Raw genomic sequence first — 17244 nt, 5'->3', positions numbered from 1 at the left:
TTATAAAGCTCTGGTTGAACTGCAGCGTCGAGTGATGCTTTTACCACGAGCTGCAAACATCCCAACTCCATGTTTGGCAGAGTTGACCAGCAGGTTTCATTGAAGCTTATACCTGCAACAGCTTTGGCATCAAGTAGAAATCTCCTGATATTTCCAGGAGGAGCTTTTTACATGTTTTTTGTTCACCTTCTAGTTTTAGCTACTTGGACACAGACTTAAGGTGCATTGTCGCCCTCTACTGGTCTGAAGTGGAAGCACATATCTTTTTTTATATTTGTGGTAAAGTGAACCAAAAAAAAGTGCACATAGAAATATCAACTAAAGCAAAAAAAATAAAATAAAAACAAAACCAAGCCAGCGTTTGCATAGGGCCTTTTATTTGGTGTGTGGTGGCGAGATATAATTTAATAATAATATGTCTCAACCATCTCCAGGGATGGTGGGGGTCCCCGGTCTCTGGCACCCACTGACTGGGGGTCACGGGTTGAAAAGTTTAGGGACCCCTGCTTCAAATGACAAACAAAATGATGGATTTAACCCTGAAACTTTGCATGACAAGTGCAAAATGTCCTACATAATATGTATTATTATTATTATTTTTTTTTTCATAAGAAACGGTCTTCAAACCCCTGACAGAGGAGGTCTCATCCTCCGTCTCCATGGTTACTGCAGGGTAACGAGCTAATTCTTCCTGCCGTCACGTGCCCGGCTGCACAATGCTGGTTTATTATTAAAGCCTGCGTGAAAGTCATGTGGCTGAATTATCTCCACGGGGATAAAAAACACACAGCGGAGAGTTCATGAATACACACACACCTATAAATTAACTCACTGAAAACACGCTTTTCACATTTAGGTTTTTATCCGACAGCAGAATTCAGCGTCACAGTGATCGTTTTGTTTTTGTTTTTTTCTCTGCGTCACACTGACGTCGGATTAGTGCCGCGAGCGTGTGACGTCACACGGGCTGGGTTTATTGTGGTCCAGGAATACTGGAGAGGCAGCGGACAGTGTGGGAGCAGCTTCACTCTAAAGTAAGATATCCCATTTTTATTATTTCATCAAACGCTGACAGTGATGACGTCACCTGCTGTTGAAAGCTGTGGAGCAAATCTGAAGCCTGGCAGTGATTGGACATGTTATTATGAACGTGTTAGTTACCACCAATAACGGCCTGTAATTAGATTTGATAACCAATGATCGTGTGTCATTTAACGTCGATGACAGTAGCTCAGGTGTTTTATTGATGTGAAATTAAAGATGTTATAAAGGCTCCGCTTGGTTCGTCGGGTCATTCTCCTCAGATCGGTCAGAAGATTAATCCACGTGATGACTCGGGTTTGGCTCCGGCTGTGCGCCTGTTTCCTCTGTTTCTAGCTGCTCCCTTTCACTGAGATATAAAAGTCTGTGAGGATCTGTACAAACATGTTTATCCTCAGAGTGGAGGGCAGTGATTTATTCTGTCCTCGTTGTTGATGTTTCTCTGTCATGTCAGTCAAAGTAGAGGAATAAAGCAGGTAATAAATAAGGAAAGGAACAGTGACGAATATACAGTAGTATAGTATATAGGGGCCCTTGGCAGAAAAGTAATTGGGGGGCCCTCCAACCAGCATTTATCTCCATTATGTCTGCCAGTAGACTGACACTTCCTCCTCTTCCTCTTTTAGTTTTTTCTCTCCTGTTGACGGATAATTCTCCTGGATTGACATCACTTACAAACTTTGTTTTCTCACATTAATAGTGCATGTAACTCTGAGCAGATGGGGCCCCCTTAGGGAGGATTCTTACTGTCAATGCAAAATTTGGACATTTTGGGCCACTGCTGTGGTTTAAAGTTTGTTGACAAGCTGCCCTCCTGGTAAGGAAACTTTATTCATAAAGTACATGACAGCAACCAGGCGATTCAAAGTGCTTCACACGAGACGTCCTGACGAAGAGAGAAGAAGAAGCAGACCATTAAACGTCACAGAGAAGATTAAATATGACAACATGAGAGCCCAGAGAGAGGAAACAAAAAGGTTGTATTTGCATGTTCAGGACAACATTTAGTGATGCTCCTGCTTAAGCACATTAAGTACCTTGAGTGTTGTGTTGGGTCTGTCAATAATAGTTTGATAAATGTTGGGTTTCAAAGGCTGTGGTAGAAAGTCACAGCCATAAAATAACCACAGAAACGTAGCTAAGTATAATCTTAATTGAAACAGAAAACAGAATGTTCCAGAGAGACGACAGCGGGGAATCCTGGATGACCTGCTGCACCATCTAAACCTCGTCTTTGACACGCCGCATGCTCGACACTGCAACTGCATAATGAGATGAAACCACTCACCACACAAAACACTGTCAAAACACTGTTTAACATGATCCAAACACACGTAAACAAGAAGCTTAAAATACAAGTGTTAAGAATACTAAACACGCCCGATCGGCTCCGGCTGCTGTCAAATAGATTCTGTTTAAAAACCAACACAGCCCAACTCTCACTCACTGCTCACGAGGCTCGACGGCATCAAAATCATTTAATCCTTTAAAAGTGATCAAAGTGTTCAAGCAAGGACACGACTAACATATTTAAATTTTTATATACTTTATCAAGCCCAGATTTTACACTAGAGACATGTTGCTCGTCTTAGTGGAGAGAAGTCCGTGCACCAGAGCGATTTTTGGGTTCGGTGCCTTGCTCAACGGCTACTTGGCAGTGCTCGGCAGAGAACAACTTTCATGCTTCCTGTCTGCATCACGACTTGACAGGTTTCAAAATAAAGGATGAGAAGTCACAGTGAAAGTACAACATGAAACATGTTTAATATATGAAATAACCCTTTGTTTCTCTCCCTCTCTCCTCCCTGTGTGTGTGTGTGTGTGTGTGTGTGTGTGTGTGTGTGTGTGTGTGCAGCTGGTGTTTCGAGTGTGTCGCTCAGGATGTCGTACACGCGAGCAGACAGCGGCTGGTCCCAGCCCGGGGACTTTAACGGCCTCGTCCAGACGTGCAGCTCCAACATCCAGAAGATCAGCCACAACTGTGAGTGAGCGCCGTGTGTAGCATCACGATGTGACGTCTCGTAACCCATGGCGTCTGTTTGAAGCTCCGCCTCTTTCTCTCTGTGCAGCCGGTCAGATCAAGAATCTGCTCTACCAGCTGGAGACTCGACAGGAGACGTCGGAGCTGCAGGAGAAACTGTGAGTCCTCGTCCCGCGTTGTCTTTTGATGACGTGTACCCGTCTAAATCTCACAGTGTGTGTGTGTGTGTGTGTGTGTGTGTGTGTGTGTGTGTGTGTTCCCCTGCAGACAGCAGCTCCAGCACTACACCAACCAGCTGGCCAAAGAGACAAACAGACACCTGAAGGAGCTCGGGTCTCTGCCTCCACCTCTGTCTCCATCCGAGCAGGTCTGTCTGTTGTTGCTTTTTTTTAAATTCTCTAATTCTTGGTTTCTTCCAGGGAACTTTTCGGTACATGTGTGAAATTCCTTCAGGACATTGCTTCAACCTGCAGCTGCGAAACAGGCTGTGATAGATGCAACGTTTACAGTCTTTAATCCATCAAAGTGTGTCCACTGAAGGTCTTGTTTTTGTCACTGACAGGCTCAGATCTGAGGCCTCGTCCACACGTAGCCGGGTTTTTGTAAGAACGAATATCCTGTCCCCTCCGTCCAGAAAAACACTTCCATACACACGACCTCGTTTGTAGAAAAAACTTCACCCACACGTAACCGCAGAAGTTTTTAAGCACATTCAGACTGTTTCCAGGTCGCACATGTGATGTAAGAACATATTCTGTCGAAGGCAGTGAAAACCCCGGTTATTGACGTATTGATGTAAACACATAAACGGAGAATTCACAAATCTTCACTTTGGTCGGAGCTTTTTAAAAGCTTCGTTTCTGCGTGTTCGTGTGGATGGGAGGCCGAAAAGTAGAAAAATATCTTTGTTTTGTGAGATACCCGGCTACGTGTGGGCGGGGCCTGAGTGTCTGAAAGCTTCACTGTTAAAGGAGAAGAAGATCCAGCTGGAACATCACTCTCTTTAAAGACACCCGACTCCACTGACAGAAAAACCTGATTTTACCTCACTGGACTAAAGCAACCAATAACCAACGACGCTCCAGCCAAAGCTCCTGATTTATGTGTCCACACACTCAAAAAGCACAGTGAAAACTTTCATGAGAAATATGCCTCGTAATCATCTTCAGAATAAGCTAACGTTGGCAGACGAGAAGAGAAAACGTCAACACATAAACAGGAAGAAGCTGTGAGCTCCCTCCGTACGGGTGACATCAGGACGGAGGGTTCAGAATGATACGACGGAGGCTGGAGTCAGATCTGACTGTTTTAGCAGGCATCCCTGCTGTTGCCATGGAGATTTTGGACGCAGTGTTGTCTGTAGATCTGGCTCTGCTCTCTCTTTGAGAGCGTGTGCAGTCGTACAACCAACATGTCAAACATGTCATAAGTTCATCGGCCCGGTCGGGAGCAGCTGATTGGCTCTTCACGCTCTGACTCCCAGTGAATATAAGACGTTGGATGGTACGGTGAGCTCCAGGCTCGACAGACAGACTACAGAGACGTTTGATTCACTTTAGATCTCAGTCCATCTCTCCACGCCTTTGCTGCTTTTAATAGACTAACAGGGCAAAGAGTTAGTGTGACGATAAAAATGATTTCCATGCATCATCCTGTCACTGAGACATGAAGCAGCTCAAAGGTTCATAGGAAGGGGAAACATGCTGCGCTCCACATGACAGAAACATGTCGCTAACATGATTTTCTCTGCATTCCTCCGATCAACATCATGAGTACGTCGTATGTCCTTTAATGAGAAGCTAACATCCCTTCTCATGCATTGCTTATCCAAGCGTAAACTTATGGAATATTTATGCTTCAAAGTTGACACTAAGACGACCTCTTATTATATTTATCTTCCTCCTGAGTGTTTACAAAGTCACAGAGGATTTGTCTTTTATTATATAAACATGTACAAACATAGACATGAGGTAAAGTTTAGCTCAGTGGCCACTGCCACCTGTCAATCAAAGAGGCCACACCCATAACTTAAAGCCTTAACGTAATTTAAATAGCCTGCAGAGCTGAGAGGGTCTCACTCTCTGTGACAGCCTCTAGTGGACACTCCAGGAACTGCAGCTTTTGGCATCTCTCAGACCCAAAGATATCTGCAGGTGGTCACTGTAAATATATATATACATTTATATATATATATATAATTTTTTTATTTAATTTTTTCTTAGTTGGTTGAAAAGTCCTCTGTTTGATCTATTGACTGTCTTAGCCAATCACAGCGCAGCACGACTTGTTAAGGCGGAGTTACGTGCAAAACATGACGCTGCTGTTAAAGCTTCAGAGACTGCCAGATAAAACACAAATAATATTTCAAAGTGTAAAGGCGGTCCTTTACATTTAGCTCTTCTGCTTATTAAGTGTGAAACGATAACGACACCTCTGATCTGTTTGCTTTGTGAAACGGTGTCAAACGTGCGTCTGGCTGTCGGTGATGTTTTCTTTCCTCCTCTCGCTCCTTCAGAGGCAGCAGAAGCTGAGGAGGGAGCGTTTGATGAACGACTTCTCCGCAGCTCTCAACAACTTCCAGCTGGTTCAGAGGAGAGCGGCCGAGAAGGAGAAGGAGTCAGTGGTCCGGGCTCGAGCCGGGTCCAGAGTCACGGTGAGCAGCACAGCTTCGACTTTAAAGACTCCGTGAAGGATTCAGTGAACGTTAGTGGAGAAGTGATGTGAGCTCACTTTGAATGTTTTTTTTTGTTCCTGTCTGCAGGGAGATGGAGGAAACGAGCAGCTGGTCACATTTGAAAAGTAAGGTTCCTCTCGCTCTTCCACCTGCTTCTTGTTAAATGTTTATTCCCAGTAGAGCGGACCGATGCATTGACATGGCATGTAAGCCTCCTCTGATCTGATCTGAGCTTCAGGTACGCTCTTATTGGATGTTGAACAAGCTGCTCGTCGGCTGAGTGTTATTTTTATCGTCCCTCCTTTTGGACGCTGTCTTTGACTCAAGTTCTACGTTGTGGTGTGATTGTGCAGAGGAGGCGAATGGGGTCAGACCCAGACTCAGACAGAGGAGCCCCCGATCACAGAGGAGGACCTGGAGACCATCAAGGAGAGGGAGACCAACATCAAACAGCTGGAGGTATCAGAGGTTCTCCTGTACACTGTTAAAATAACACACCGTCCCTTTTTAGTTCCGTTTTTTAAGTTCCCTCTGTCGTCCCCAGGCGGACATCATGGACGTGAATCAGATCTTCAAGGACCTGGCGATGATGATCCACGATCAGGGAGAGACCATCGGTAGGTCGTGGGACTGTCAGACGAGTAGATGTGATGGTTTGTGCTGTGAGCGTGTGGTGTGAAGCTCCTCCTGTGTTTGGATTCACAGACAGCATCGAGGCGAATGTGGAGGGAGCTGAAGCTCACGTGGGCAGAGGAGCCGTCCAGCTGCAGAAGGCCTCCTACTACCAGGTCAGACGCTAACAACGCTCTCGTGCTCGCTGAAGTTTGTCCTGTCGGCTCCCGAGTATTTTTTTTTTCTTCATTGAGCTGAGCTGAGGACGCAGCGGGACATTAGAAGGATGTTGTGTGACTGCTGCACGGTGCATCCAAACACTACGATAAACTGCTGCATTAACGTTTCCTGTTTGTCAGGATGTTGACGTCCACTCTTTAGTTAATATTTTCATTCCACACGTAGCGTTGATATGAAGGAAATATTCTCATTATACCATCGTTCAGAGCAGTGATTCCAAACAGGGAGTACACGGCCCCCTAGGGGTACTGAAGGGTATTGCAGGGAGTCCGCAGAATAATTAGAAATTAGCCTACAGCATCCACATAAAAACATTTATTTAAATTGGCTCATTTTGAATTTGAACATTTCATCCCCAGCGATTGTAACACGACAATGGACGTCACAGTCAAAAGTTCATGTGACTCTTACGTGACCTCCAAATAATCAGGAGTAAACCGTCCCGCTGTGGATGTGGTCACAGAGGAGTACGGCCAAACAACCGGAGTAAAGCTGCTGTGATGAAAAGGCTGGAGGACTCTGTTGCTCCGTCTGTTTCTTCTGTGTTGTTTTTTTTTTACGTCACATCGTACTTCAGAGAGACCCCCGCCCCTCTCTCTTGTCTTGTCTCCCTCTGTTAGGAGTATACTGTACGTGAACAGCCAGGTCGGGAGAATCTCCACCTGAAATTATATTTTCAGATTTTTCAGGATTATCTCTCAATACAAACCTCACAAACATGGATGGAGGTGAAAGTGAGAAGTTGATAATCACAAACATCTTGTTTGCCTGTATTTGGACTCTTTTCCACAGAATCTTCCCTGCTGATCAATAAGTTCTCTGAACCAGGAATATGCATCGCTCGGCCTCGAGAAATCAGCCACTTTTCCGTCTGCACGACAAAATGTTTGGCAACATATATAATGAAGAGCCACTTTGGAAATAACTCTCCTTTCACACTCATAAGCGGGCGATCGTGAGACTACAGTTAGCTCGTGAAGTTGTGCACAGCGCTAAATGAGGCTCGGGGAACAAAGACGTTGGATTAAATCTCTTGAAGTGTTTATTGCAGAATCGCTGCTGCACACGTTATGAGATGTTTGAATTGAAAACAAAATCCGTTCATCGTCAGGACAGCTGCAGCACGTCGTGTAGTCACAAGAGACAGTGTGTGATTTATAAAGCGGAGTTGTTGTTGTTTTTTTCTCTGTGTGATTGTTGACAGTCTTAAAGATATGTTGTGTGTGAAACATCGAACACGCTGCAGTGAATCAGCTCGCTGTTTGTTTTGTGTTTGCAGAGGAAGTCTCGTAAGAGGATGTGCATACTGGCCATGGTGCTGTCGCTGATGCTCCTCATCATCATCATCATCATCTGGCAGGCCATGAAATGAGGAGAAGCCCCGCCCACTGACGCCTTCAGATGACTCCCAGCATGTGTGTGTGTGTGTGTGTGTGTGTGTAAAAGAAAGAGAGAAACCTTTTTATGTATGTGTGCATGCATGCTCTTATCCTAACCTCCACTGATTAAGTCTGTGTCCCTTTTTGAGGAGGGACCCATAATTCTCGCCTTTTGAAAATTAAAAGGAAGAATGTGCGACTTTTTTTGATCCAGTAGATGTCGCCCTTGAGCTCCAGAACGAAACCAAAACAAACAGACGTCTCCAACCACTCTCTACTCACGTTCACATGAAGGAGCTATAAATCACAACGCACCAGTAAGAGCAAGCAGCTGATAAAATTGTCCCTTTGCTCGAGCTGCAATCAACTGTGTCCTGCATTGTTGTGTTAGCATGCTAATGTTAGCGCTCTTTAGTTAGCTAGTAGCTTCATGTAAACTGACACAGAACGATCTAAAAACTCTTCATCCAAATAATCAGTGAGTATGTTCTTCTTCTTCTTGACTAAAACAGCTTTTATACACAAGGGGAGGAGCCGTCCATGTAAACACAGCTCTGACAACAACACAGCCAGCGGGACTCCAGCTTCTCCCTCAATTTAAACTGTCAGGACTCACACACATTTACACAGGAAAGACTGGATTTTATGAGATTTTATTTGTAAAATGTCGCAGATTCTTCCTTTAAGTTTGGTATAAATTAACTTATATTAAATAAAGAGCTCCACACAGCTGAAGTTTGGTGTTCAGGACTCAGGCGGGAGATTGAGATTGGTCCGACGTCAAATAAATCCCACATTCCTATAACAGAATTTAGACTAACTTTTATCACTGCTGTAGTTCTGTGTCTTATGAAATGCACTGTTGCACAGTTTTATATGTAGTCCTATCAAACACTGTCTGTTGAATCAGAAGTGTCTGTGTAAAGTTTTCTTGGATTTGCCTCCCTGAAACGGAGAGTTCAATACAGACACGCCTGATGAACGAGCTGCTGGTGTAATGTGTCACTCTGTCCACCAGGGGGAGATGTTAGCACGAGGAGAGAGAGAAGCAGGTTTGTTGTCGCATTTAAGCGCTGGTGGTCAACTAAACACACTCCTCTGGAACTTAAAACATGTAAATGAAGCTGCTTTATTTTATCTGAAGGATAAACAGATTCATAGCAACACTGTCCATCTACAGCTCCTAAACCATGAACACCGTGTTAACATCACAGCTCCTAAAAGGTACAAAGACAACTTTATTTTTTGTTTTCAAAACGCAAGAAAAAGACTATTATAGAGTGACATTTAATGTTTTATACTGACATTATAAATGAAAATAGTTTTTTTTAAGTATTTCCATATGTTCAGAGTTTGATCAAACATGAAGCTAAAAGTGCTTTTTAAAAACATCAATTTTACAGCAATAGATAGATAGATAGATACTTTATTGATCCCGAGGGAAATTCAAGGCATCCAGTAGCAGTATACAGACACAAGACATTAGTTACAATACACACCCACTGTCCCCCCTCCCCTCTCTATACAATAATCCCCCAAACAAGATTTAGCAGCCCCTATGTGACTAAGAGTAAACATAATTATATGTTAAACCTGTGCAGTTAGCATTAGCATTAGACTTAAAACTTATATAGTATAATGTACATAACCTGTGAAGGAGAGAAAAACATGTGTGCTGGTTAAAAGAGACCTGTAAACAGTTGAAGAGCCTTAGAAACAAAAGTGCTGACCTTCTAGAAACGAGTTACATGTGCATGTACAGAGGTGTTTGAGGTAGTGCCAGAGGTGCGAGTACAGTCATTAAACAGTCAATGCAGGGATGCAGACTGGGCCATTAAAATGCTCAGCATCATAAAGGAGCAGTGATTAGCATTAAGTGTCCAAAACAATAAGGTGAAACCAGGAGTGATCATGGTGATTGTCATTAAAGTACCCAACTATTGATGAGCAGATTAGCATAAAGTGTGAAAGACAATAGAGTGAAACTTGACCTAGTTAGGGTGATCATGTCAACCATTACAGATGTAATGAAGGTCTTGTTCTCACAGCACATAAAACGAGGCATGTCTGGTTTATATACTGTTTTATTGGTAAGAGAAAGCGTTTCAGCGGACTGGAAGTGAAGCACACTTTATCACCAGCCTCTCATCTCTGAGGTCGGCTGATCACCTGGATGGTTTGATAACAGGTGAAATCAGTACTGATGAGCTCTTGTTGCAACTAAAGTGATGCTCAACGGATGTAACACAAATTTCTGCAGCCTTTGCGTTGTGTGTTCTGATGCTTGTACTGTATTCGTCCTCCGGTTGCGCTGCATATTCTTCAGCTCGCTCTGCTGTCGGTGCTGCAGCGTTAAAAGTCGAGATGTCTAATCAGTGCACGGCACTCCAACGTCTGAAAGAGACTCTTACCCTTCTGAGTGCGGTCAAAAAAAAAAATCTTAACCGGTGAGAAATGGGAGCATGGTGGGATGTAAAGGATGCTAACATCAGGGTTGCCGTGGTAACGGCCGCCTTGTTTCCGCAGGAGGAGAATTGAGGGGGTCCTCGACATCACTGGAAGGTCAGAAAGGTGACTCAACACTTTGACACTGGGCTCTCACTGAGCATGCTCAGTGTGGACTTTGACTTAAAGCATAGACTGTTTAAAAAAAAAAAAAAAAGTCAGGGTCGCTTCTTAGGCTGAAATAAATAAAAGCCTTTTACTTATTCATGTCTCAGCGTTTGAATAGAATCTGGTTGTTAATATGTGTCGCCTGCAGGGAGCTCCCTATATTCAGCTTCTCTTTATGAACCAATCGCTTCCTCATCCTCTCCTCCTCTGGCCTTTAGAGCAGACAGTCCATGTTCGCTGAAGGGAAAGATGTCTCTGGGGAAACTCACGGGGGGAAAAAAGTCTGATCGAAATCACCTGTCAGCTCAGGACAAAGAGAGGGTGAGTCTGCTTTCCATATTCCCTTTTGTCGCGGTGGAACCCACCGTCTGTGCTCTCCTTTCGTTCATTGTTATGAAGAGTTTCAGACTCATAATCAGGGCTGATTGGCTCGTCTGATAGACGCACAGGAAGAGCGACGATGATTGTAAAAGGAGAGGCTCTGTTAATGTGGGACACAGAGATTAAATGAGTTTCTTTTGTCTTCACACAGGGGCAGATTTCACACTTCATCATGGCTGCGCAAAGGAGGAAACAAGTGAGTGGGAATATTTCCGTGCACAAACACTGCACATTTACATTTTTCTTGAGGCTTTTTAAAGACAAGATGGTGAGGCCACCTCCGCCTTCCTGTCACCCGCCTCCTACTCCCTGATTCACCCTTATGCCTCGTCTGCCCACGACTCGAGACCACTCAAAGCCCCTCCTCTGTCAACCGGCACGTCACTCTCTGCGGCTCCCTGTGTGAGTCCCTGATGCTCTAATAAGCTACAACAAGGTCTGTCAAACTGCATCTGTGGACAGGAGAGACCACCAGTGTGTCCCATTTGGTTTCCCAGAGATGTGAATGTGTGACAGGGACAGAGGAGCAGACGACTCTGTCTGTTCTGTCATTTAATGAGCAGAGAAGCAAGAGCAGGTTGAAGACAAACAAAAAGATTACTCACTACTACTTTTTTTTATTTATTTTTTTTACCAAGGGCCTGGTGATAGCTCGATTCTGATTGGCTGCTGGGTGTCAATTAATCCCTGATATTGGACACTGTTGAAAATGTTCCTGTCTTATGAACGCACAGGCTATAGAGCCACGATTCACAAAACAACTGGGTGGCTTTTTCAAAAACTATACCCTTCAATTCACCAAACACACACAAAGAGATCATAGTGAAAAAAATCTGTTTATGTAAAAATCGACATTCTCATCAACTGAGATTTTAAATAGATTCATAACTTTAAAAAAATCATTTTTTCTTTAGGCTAATCAGTAGCTCCCTGCTAAGTGCTAATGCTAGCTCTGTAGAATGATAAAAAGGAGCAGCAGGAAATTCAGCCAGTCTCACAGATGACTGGAGAGTAGAAACCCGAAGTTCAAAAATGGACTTTGAATCATGAATCCAGAATCGCCTTTGAATCGAAAACGGATTCTCAATCGAATGGTGAGCCCGAGAATCAAAATGGAATCAAACCATGAGACACCCAAAGAGTCCCAGCCGCACTAATAACCACACGTTTGAAGAGACAACAAACACCAGTCTGCTAAGAGTTGGCGGTAACTGCACCGCAAGATTTAACAGATGCTGTAGGGGAAACTTTCCAGTGATCAAGACAACTATTCCTGGATGATCATTTTCTGAAAATAAAGTCAGTTAACATAACTCTGACATGACTATACTTAGTTACATACACACATACTTCATTGGAGACAGTCTGTTGCACATGACTGGGAGAGCTTGTTTTTCTCTGTCATGGTTTGGTTCTGTGTTTCGTCTTGGTTTTCATTGTTCCCTGTTTCTGTGTGTTGGTGTTTCCTTGTGTGTTCCCTTTGTCCTTGTGTCCTTCTGTGTTGTCTTTAAGTTTGTTTCCTATGTTTCTTGTGTTGTTGGGGTTTAGTGCTTTTTATACCAGTCTTAAGTATTTCCTGTTATATTTTGTAATATCTTGTTTGTGTTTTCAGGTTTTACTTCTGTTCTTGGTTCCTTGTGTGTTTCCCGCCTGTTTGATGACCCTGATTAGTCTCACCTGTGTCTATTTACCCCATGGGGTCTGATTACCCCATGTCTATTTAGTCTCTGTGTTTGTTACCCTCTTTGTCAGTTCATAGTTTGTGGGTATGTCTCCTGTCGCCCTTCATTTGTCTCTCTCTGCTCCCTGGATTTACTTTGTTTTCTGCTTATCGCTTTTTAGATGTTTTTGGATTTATTTGAGATTTATTTTATATATATATATATATATATATATATATATATATATATATATATATATATATATATATATATATATATATACACACAACACTCCTTTCACGCAGTCACAAAAGAAGTAAATTGACGCTGGACAACTTTATTGGTGCATTTGAATGTCTTTGCCACAATATGCTTTTTTGGATTTGACCTTTAGACGGAGCAGAATGATATTTACAACATTCATGTCCACTAATTTTTCATCTTTATAGGATAGGACGGCTGAAGAAAAGGACCGAGGTTGGATTCAAACCCAAAGCTGCTGCATTGAGGACTTTAGCCTTCGTGACGTGGATCGGGCTCCCTGGAGTGCACGCTTACAGTTTACCAAACGCCACAGCAGGACATCTCTCGGCTGAGCACAGTAAACACGCTCTGTAGAAGTGTCTGATAGTAGACACATTCTTCTGGTTTATCACGGAATTATTTGGAGGTAAACCAACCAGTCAAAGACGTTTTCCCTCACAACCTTCGTATTTACTGTTTTTGATCCAGTCGGCTCTTTAGGACTTAAAAACAATCGTGACCAACCGTTATAGGGCAAGCTAACAGCGAGAGACAAACACGGAAACATTCATGTAGTAACCCACACTGATAGACCTTTTAACTGCAGATAATAAATAATAAATAATAATAATAATACATTTTGTTGTGGGTGCCTTTCATGACCCTCAAGGTCACCTTACAGCAGAATAAAAACAACCACAATCAACTACAATAAAAACAAAACGACAACAGTAAGAAGTGCATGGTCCTACAGAATGAGCTGATTTTTAAAAAGGTGAGTTTTGAGCTTGAAAAGGTGGGAAGAGAGTTCCAGAGAAGAGGGGCTGTGCGGCTGAATGCTCGAGACCCTGTTGATGAAAAGCGGAAAGGAGGAAGGTGAGGACCATGGAGGAGACTGAACAGAGGGTGTGCAGGTGTGAAGGAGATCGGAAAGGTATACAGAGGAGTCTAGAAGGTGAGAAGGAGGATTTTAAAATCAGTATTGCGGTATTTAACGGGGAGCCAGTGGAGTTGTTGAAGGACAGGAGTGATGTGGTCTATCTAAAAACCTCACTCTCTCCAAAGCCACCAGACTTCATTGACAAAAACTCAAATTTAACCACGGCCTCGCTGGTTCTATTTGTGCGTGTCATCACTCACACTTGTGTGTTTTTAAAGATAAATCCTCAAACAATAACACAATCAAACAGGAAATGAAGAAGTTGGAGCAGAAACACCACATGCTCTGTGAGGTAAAAAGGATTTTAATTGCACTCTTCAGCCTGCAGCAGTGAAACAGGCTGTAATGGAGGCTGGTTTCTTTAGAGGGACGGTATAGTCACTATAGACTGGTGTAGTTTTGAGTCCTGAGTTTCTGACGCGTTGTTGTTTTGTTCAGCAGGATAATCTTTACAGATGAACATCATTTATAGGAAGTTTGAAGAGTTAATGCAGCCGAGAGAAGTAAAAAGCTAACGTTATGCGCTAGTGAACTACACCGCAGTCGATTTATTACGACGTCACGACCGTTATGCTTCATCGATCTAATCAGCGGATTTGACAAGATAGCTAAACGTTAGCTTAATAAGTTGTTTATTAACCTAATATTTGCAAGAGCACAGAAAAACATGACTAGAGGCTGTAAGGAGGATTAGGGAGAGAGTTCCCGGCGTAATGACGTTTAATGTCTGTGACAACCACTGTAGTTTCAGTTAGCTACTCGTTAGCAACCGCCGTTTAAAGTTCACGTAAAAACTCTAAAAGTCACAAGTGGGGTCTTAGGTCACATAGTTTTTCTCGTCTAACAAAACACCAACATCTCTTCAGCTTGTGTTAACCACAGATCTTATTCCAGGCGTCTAAACACAAACACATTCAAAATCCCCATTGACTTTTAGAGTGAGGAACCCATGGCGCTAAAATGCTAACTCACTTCCTGGTTTTAGGACTCAAAACTACACCAGTCTATAGGATCTATTCTACAACACTGTCAGACACTCTGAGAGACAATCTGAGCTGGTCAGCAATGAAGACGAGACTTAGTTGCTGCCATTACGGCCTGTTTCTCTGCTGCAGGCTGAAAAGTTGTTCTAGAGAAACTTAAAACACTTTTTTAGTCACCCAGATCGCAAAAAATGTGAACAAAAAAACCTCTTTGTGCTAAACGGTGAGAACGATAAAGTAAAGTTTGATGTTGAGTTCAACACACTGACAGTTGATATTTGTGAGACTGTAATCGAAACCACCCGGCGGATTCTTTCTCTGCTGTCCTGGCGAAGAGTTCGAGTGCCCGGGCGGTCTAAAAATAAGAGCGCACCAACTGTCAGATAACACCACAGCTCTCCTGAAGGAGATTAATTACTGCTGCGCGTCTCCCTGGACGTTGTTTTGGAGATGGGGGCGTCTGATTGGACACATCTGCTCCGTCCATGCAGATTTAATTCCCTGCATATTTTATGTTAATTGGCTCTTTTTCCTATGTGTGGCTATCTGGGCTTCAGTTTGCACTCTTAAAGAAGGTATGCACACACTCACCGCCCAGGGTCTCTATAAATAGCAGGTGTTGGGTATCTGCGGGGAGATAAATGCTTTAATGTGAACCTTATGCATGCACACATACAGCACACAGCATGTTCTATCAGTGAGTCCGAATTCTCTTCTTCATTAAGCTTTCTATAAAAAAACAAACCAGGGACAGACTCGCTGTAAATGTTCCTGCACACACTGTCAGACAAGATGTGAAAATACACCCGGGGGTCTGCGTCTGTCTCTGCTGCCCCAGATACATCACACACACACACACTCACACATGCACACACACACTTTGCCATCCAGGAAACAGACAAAGTCACCTTGTGTGCGCACACACACGCACACTTTGAGGGAGCACAGCAGCTATTCTGGTCTGCAAAGATCTCAGTCCTTCATAACCTTCAGCTCTCTGATGATTCTGAATCAGTTCATCTGGTGAAAAACTTTATTACAGGACATCAAATGAACCATTTTAACTTGAGCTAAACATGTATTTTATGGACTGCTTTATTTAAAACAGTTTTATTGTTTGTTTTATTTTAGTACCAACTCTTTCCTATTTTGTTTATTTTGTATATTTGCATGTTTTTAATTCTACAGAAGCCCTCAAAGGACATATCTATATGTTGTATTTATCACGTTTACTCTTTAATGATGATGGTTCTTTCTGATGAGTTAATTTCAGGGCAGTCAGCATTCATACTTTGAACGCCATGACAAATTCGGTCTGAAAGTAATGCATTCATGTTTCTGGACTGCATTGATTGCATGCTGTTTTGTCCCTTTCTGCACACCGTAGTTCCTCAGATGGAAAAGAACGACACCTCTGTGTTTTTCAGTAACTCCTTTCATCTTAAAACAAAACAAAAAACGATCAGTTAACGAGTCAAAAGTCAAATCCACTTTGAGACGTCAAACATTTCACTTTTTTACCGTCCTCTTCAGCTGTTTTCACTTTTCGATACTTAACAAGTTACTTTTTGCTGTGGTTAACTTTATATTGTAATCGTGGATCTTCTGCACGTTTCTTATTTCTTTCAAAATAAGAGGGGTTTGCACCCAAACAGGATGTTAAGTACCCTTAATTTTAAGACAGAAGGCTCCAAAAATACAAAATAAAAGCTCTTTTTTCTTAAATAGTCTGGTATAGTAATGACGTATTTTTGTAGGCCAACCCGAAAAAATGGCGCCGGTGGTTCCTACGAAAATTTGCCTATGGGATTTTTGCATTGGATTTTGGATCATTGCAGAAAATATGCTCTGTGTCAAACACGTTTCTGACGCGTTGCTGTTTAGTTCAGCGGGATAATCTTTACAGATGAAAATCATTTATATGAAGTTTGAAGAGTTAATGCAGCCGAGAGAAGTAAAATGCTAAAGTTATGCGCTAGCGAACTACACCGTGGTCGGTATATTATGACGTCACGACCGTTATGCTTCATTGATCTAATCAGCGGAATTGACAAGATAGCCAAATGTTAGCTTAATAAGTTGTTTATTAACCTAATATTTACAAGAGCACTGAAAAACATGACTAGAGGCTGTAAGGAGGATTAGGGAGAGAGCTCCCGGCGTGATGACGTGCAATGTCTCCATGACAACCACTGTAGTTTCAGTTAGCTACTCGTTAGCAACCGCCGTTTAAAGTTTGCGTAAAAACTTTAAAATTCACAAGTGCGGTCTTAGATAACGTAGTTTTTCTCGTCAATAAAACGTCAACATCTCTTCAGCTTGTGTTAACCACAGACCTTATTTCAGGCGTCTAAACACAAACACATTCAAAATCCCCTTTTAGAGTAAGGAACCCATGGCGCTAAAATGCTAACTCACTTCCTGGTTTTAGGACTCAAAACTACACCAGTCTATACAAAATAATGTAATGTCACAAGTGATTAAAAATGTGATTAA

At 42.7% G+C, this 17244-nt stretch overlaps 1 protein-coding gene and 1 long non-coding RNA gene across 2 annotated transcripts; both read left to right on the top strand.

The window, feature by feature from the left end:
• Positions 1-834: 834 nt before the first annotated feature.
• On the top strand, positions 835-8913 carry stx12l (syntaxin 12, like). The gene is made up of 10 exons (XM_079344749.1): positions 835-1034; positions 2897-3022; positions 3111-3180; positions 3290-3389; positions 5538-5675; positions 5784-5821; positions 6050-6155; positions 6241-6313; positions 6402-6484; positions 7828-8913. Exons 2-10 carry the CDS (start codon positions 2923-2925, stop codon positions 7918-7920), a joined length of 801 nt encoding a protein of 266 aa, XP_079200875.1. The 5' UTR covers positions 835-1034; positions 2897-2922; the 3' UTR covers positions 7921-8913.
• A 786-nt stretch (positions 8914-9699) lies between these two features.
• Positions 9700-16405, top strand: LOC306824572. The gene is made up of 3 exons (XR_013779157.1): positions 9700-10861; positions 11073-11117; positions 13032-16405. It is a non-coding gene; the product is annotated as an uncharacterized lncRNA (long non-coding RNA).
• Positions 16406-17244: the final 839 nt, after the last annotated feature.

Source organism: Symphodus melops, assembly GCF_947650265.1.
Source record: "Symphodus melops genome assembly, chromosome: 5".
NCBI lineage: Eukaryota > Metazoa > Chordata > Actinopteri > Labriformes > Labridae > Symphodus > Symphodus melops.
Note: the sequence above shows the minus strand (reverse complement) of the source record. Positions and strands in the feature narration are given on the sequence as shown.

Bases quoted from the DNA above. Each gene is read 5' to 3' on its own strand.
- stx12l (XM_079344749.1), top strand. From the start codon at position 2,923: ATGTCGTACACGCGAGCAGACAGCGGCTGGTCCCAGCCCGGGGACTTT. The intron at 3,390-5,537 runs GTCTGTCTGTTG...TCGCTCCTTCAG, and splicing joins CTCTGTCTCCATCCGAGCAG to AGGCAGCAGAAGCTGAGGAG. The intron at 6,156-6,240 runs GTATCAGAGGTT...TGTCGTCCCCAG, and splicing joins CCAACATCAAACAGCTGGAG to GCGGACATCATGGACGTGAA.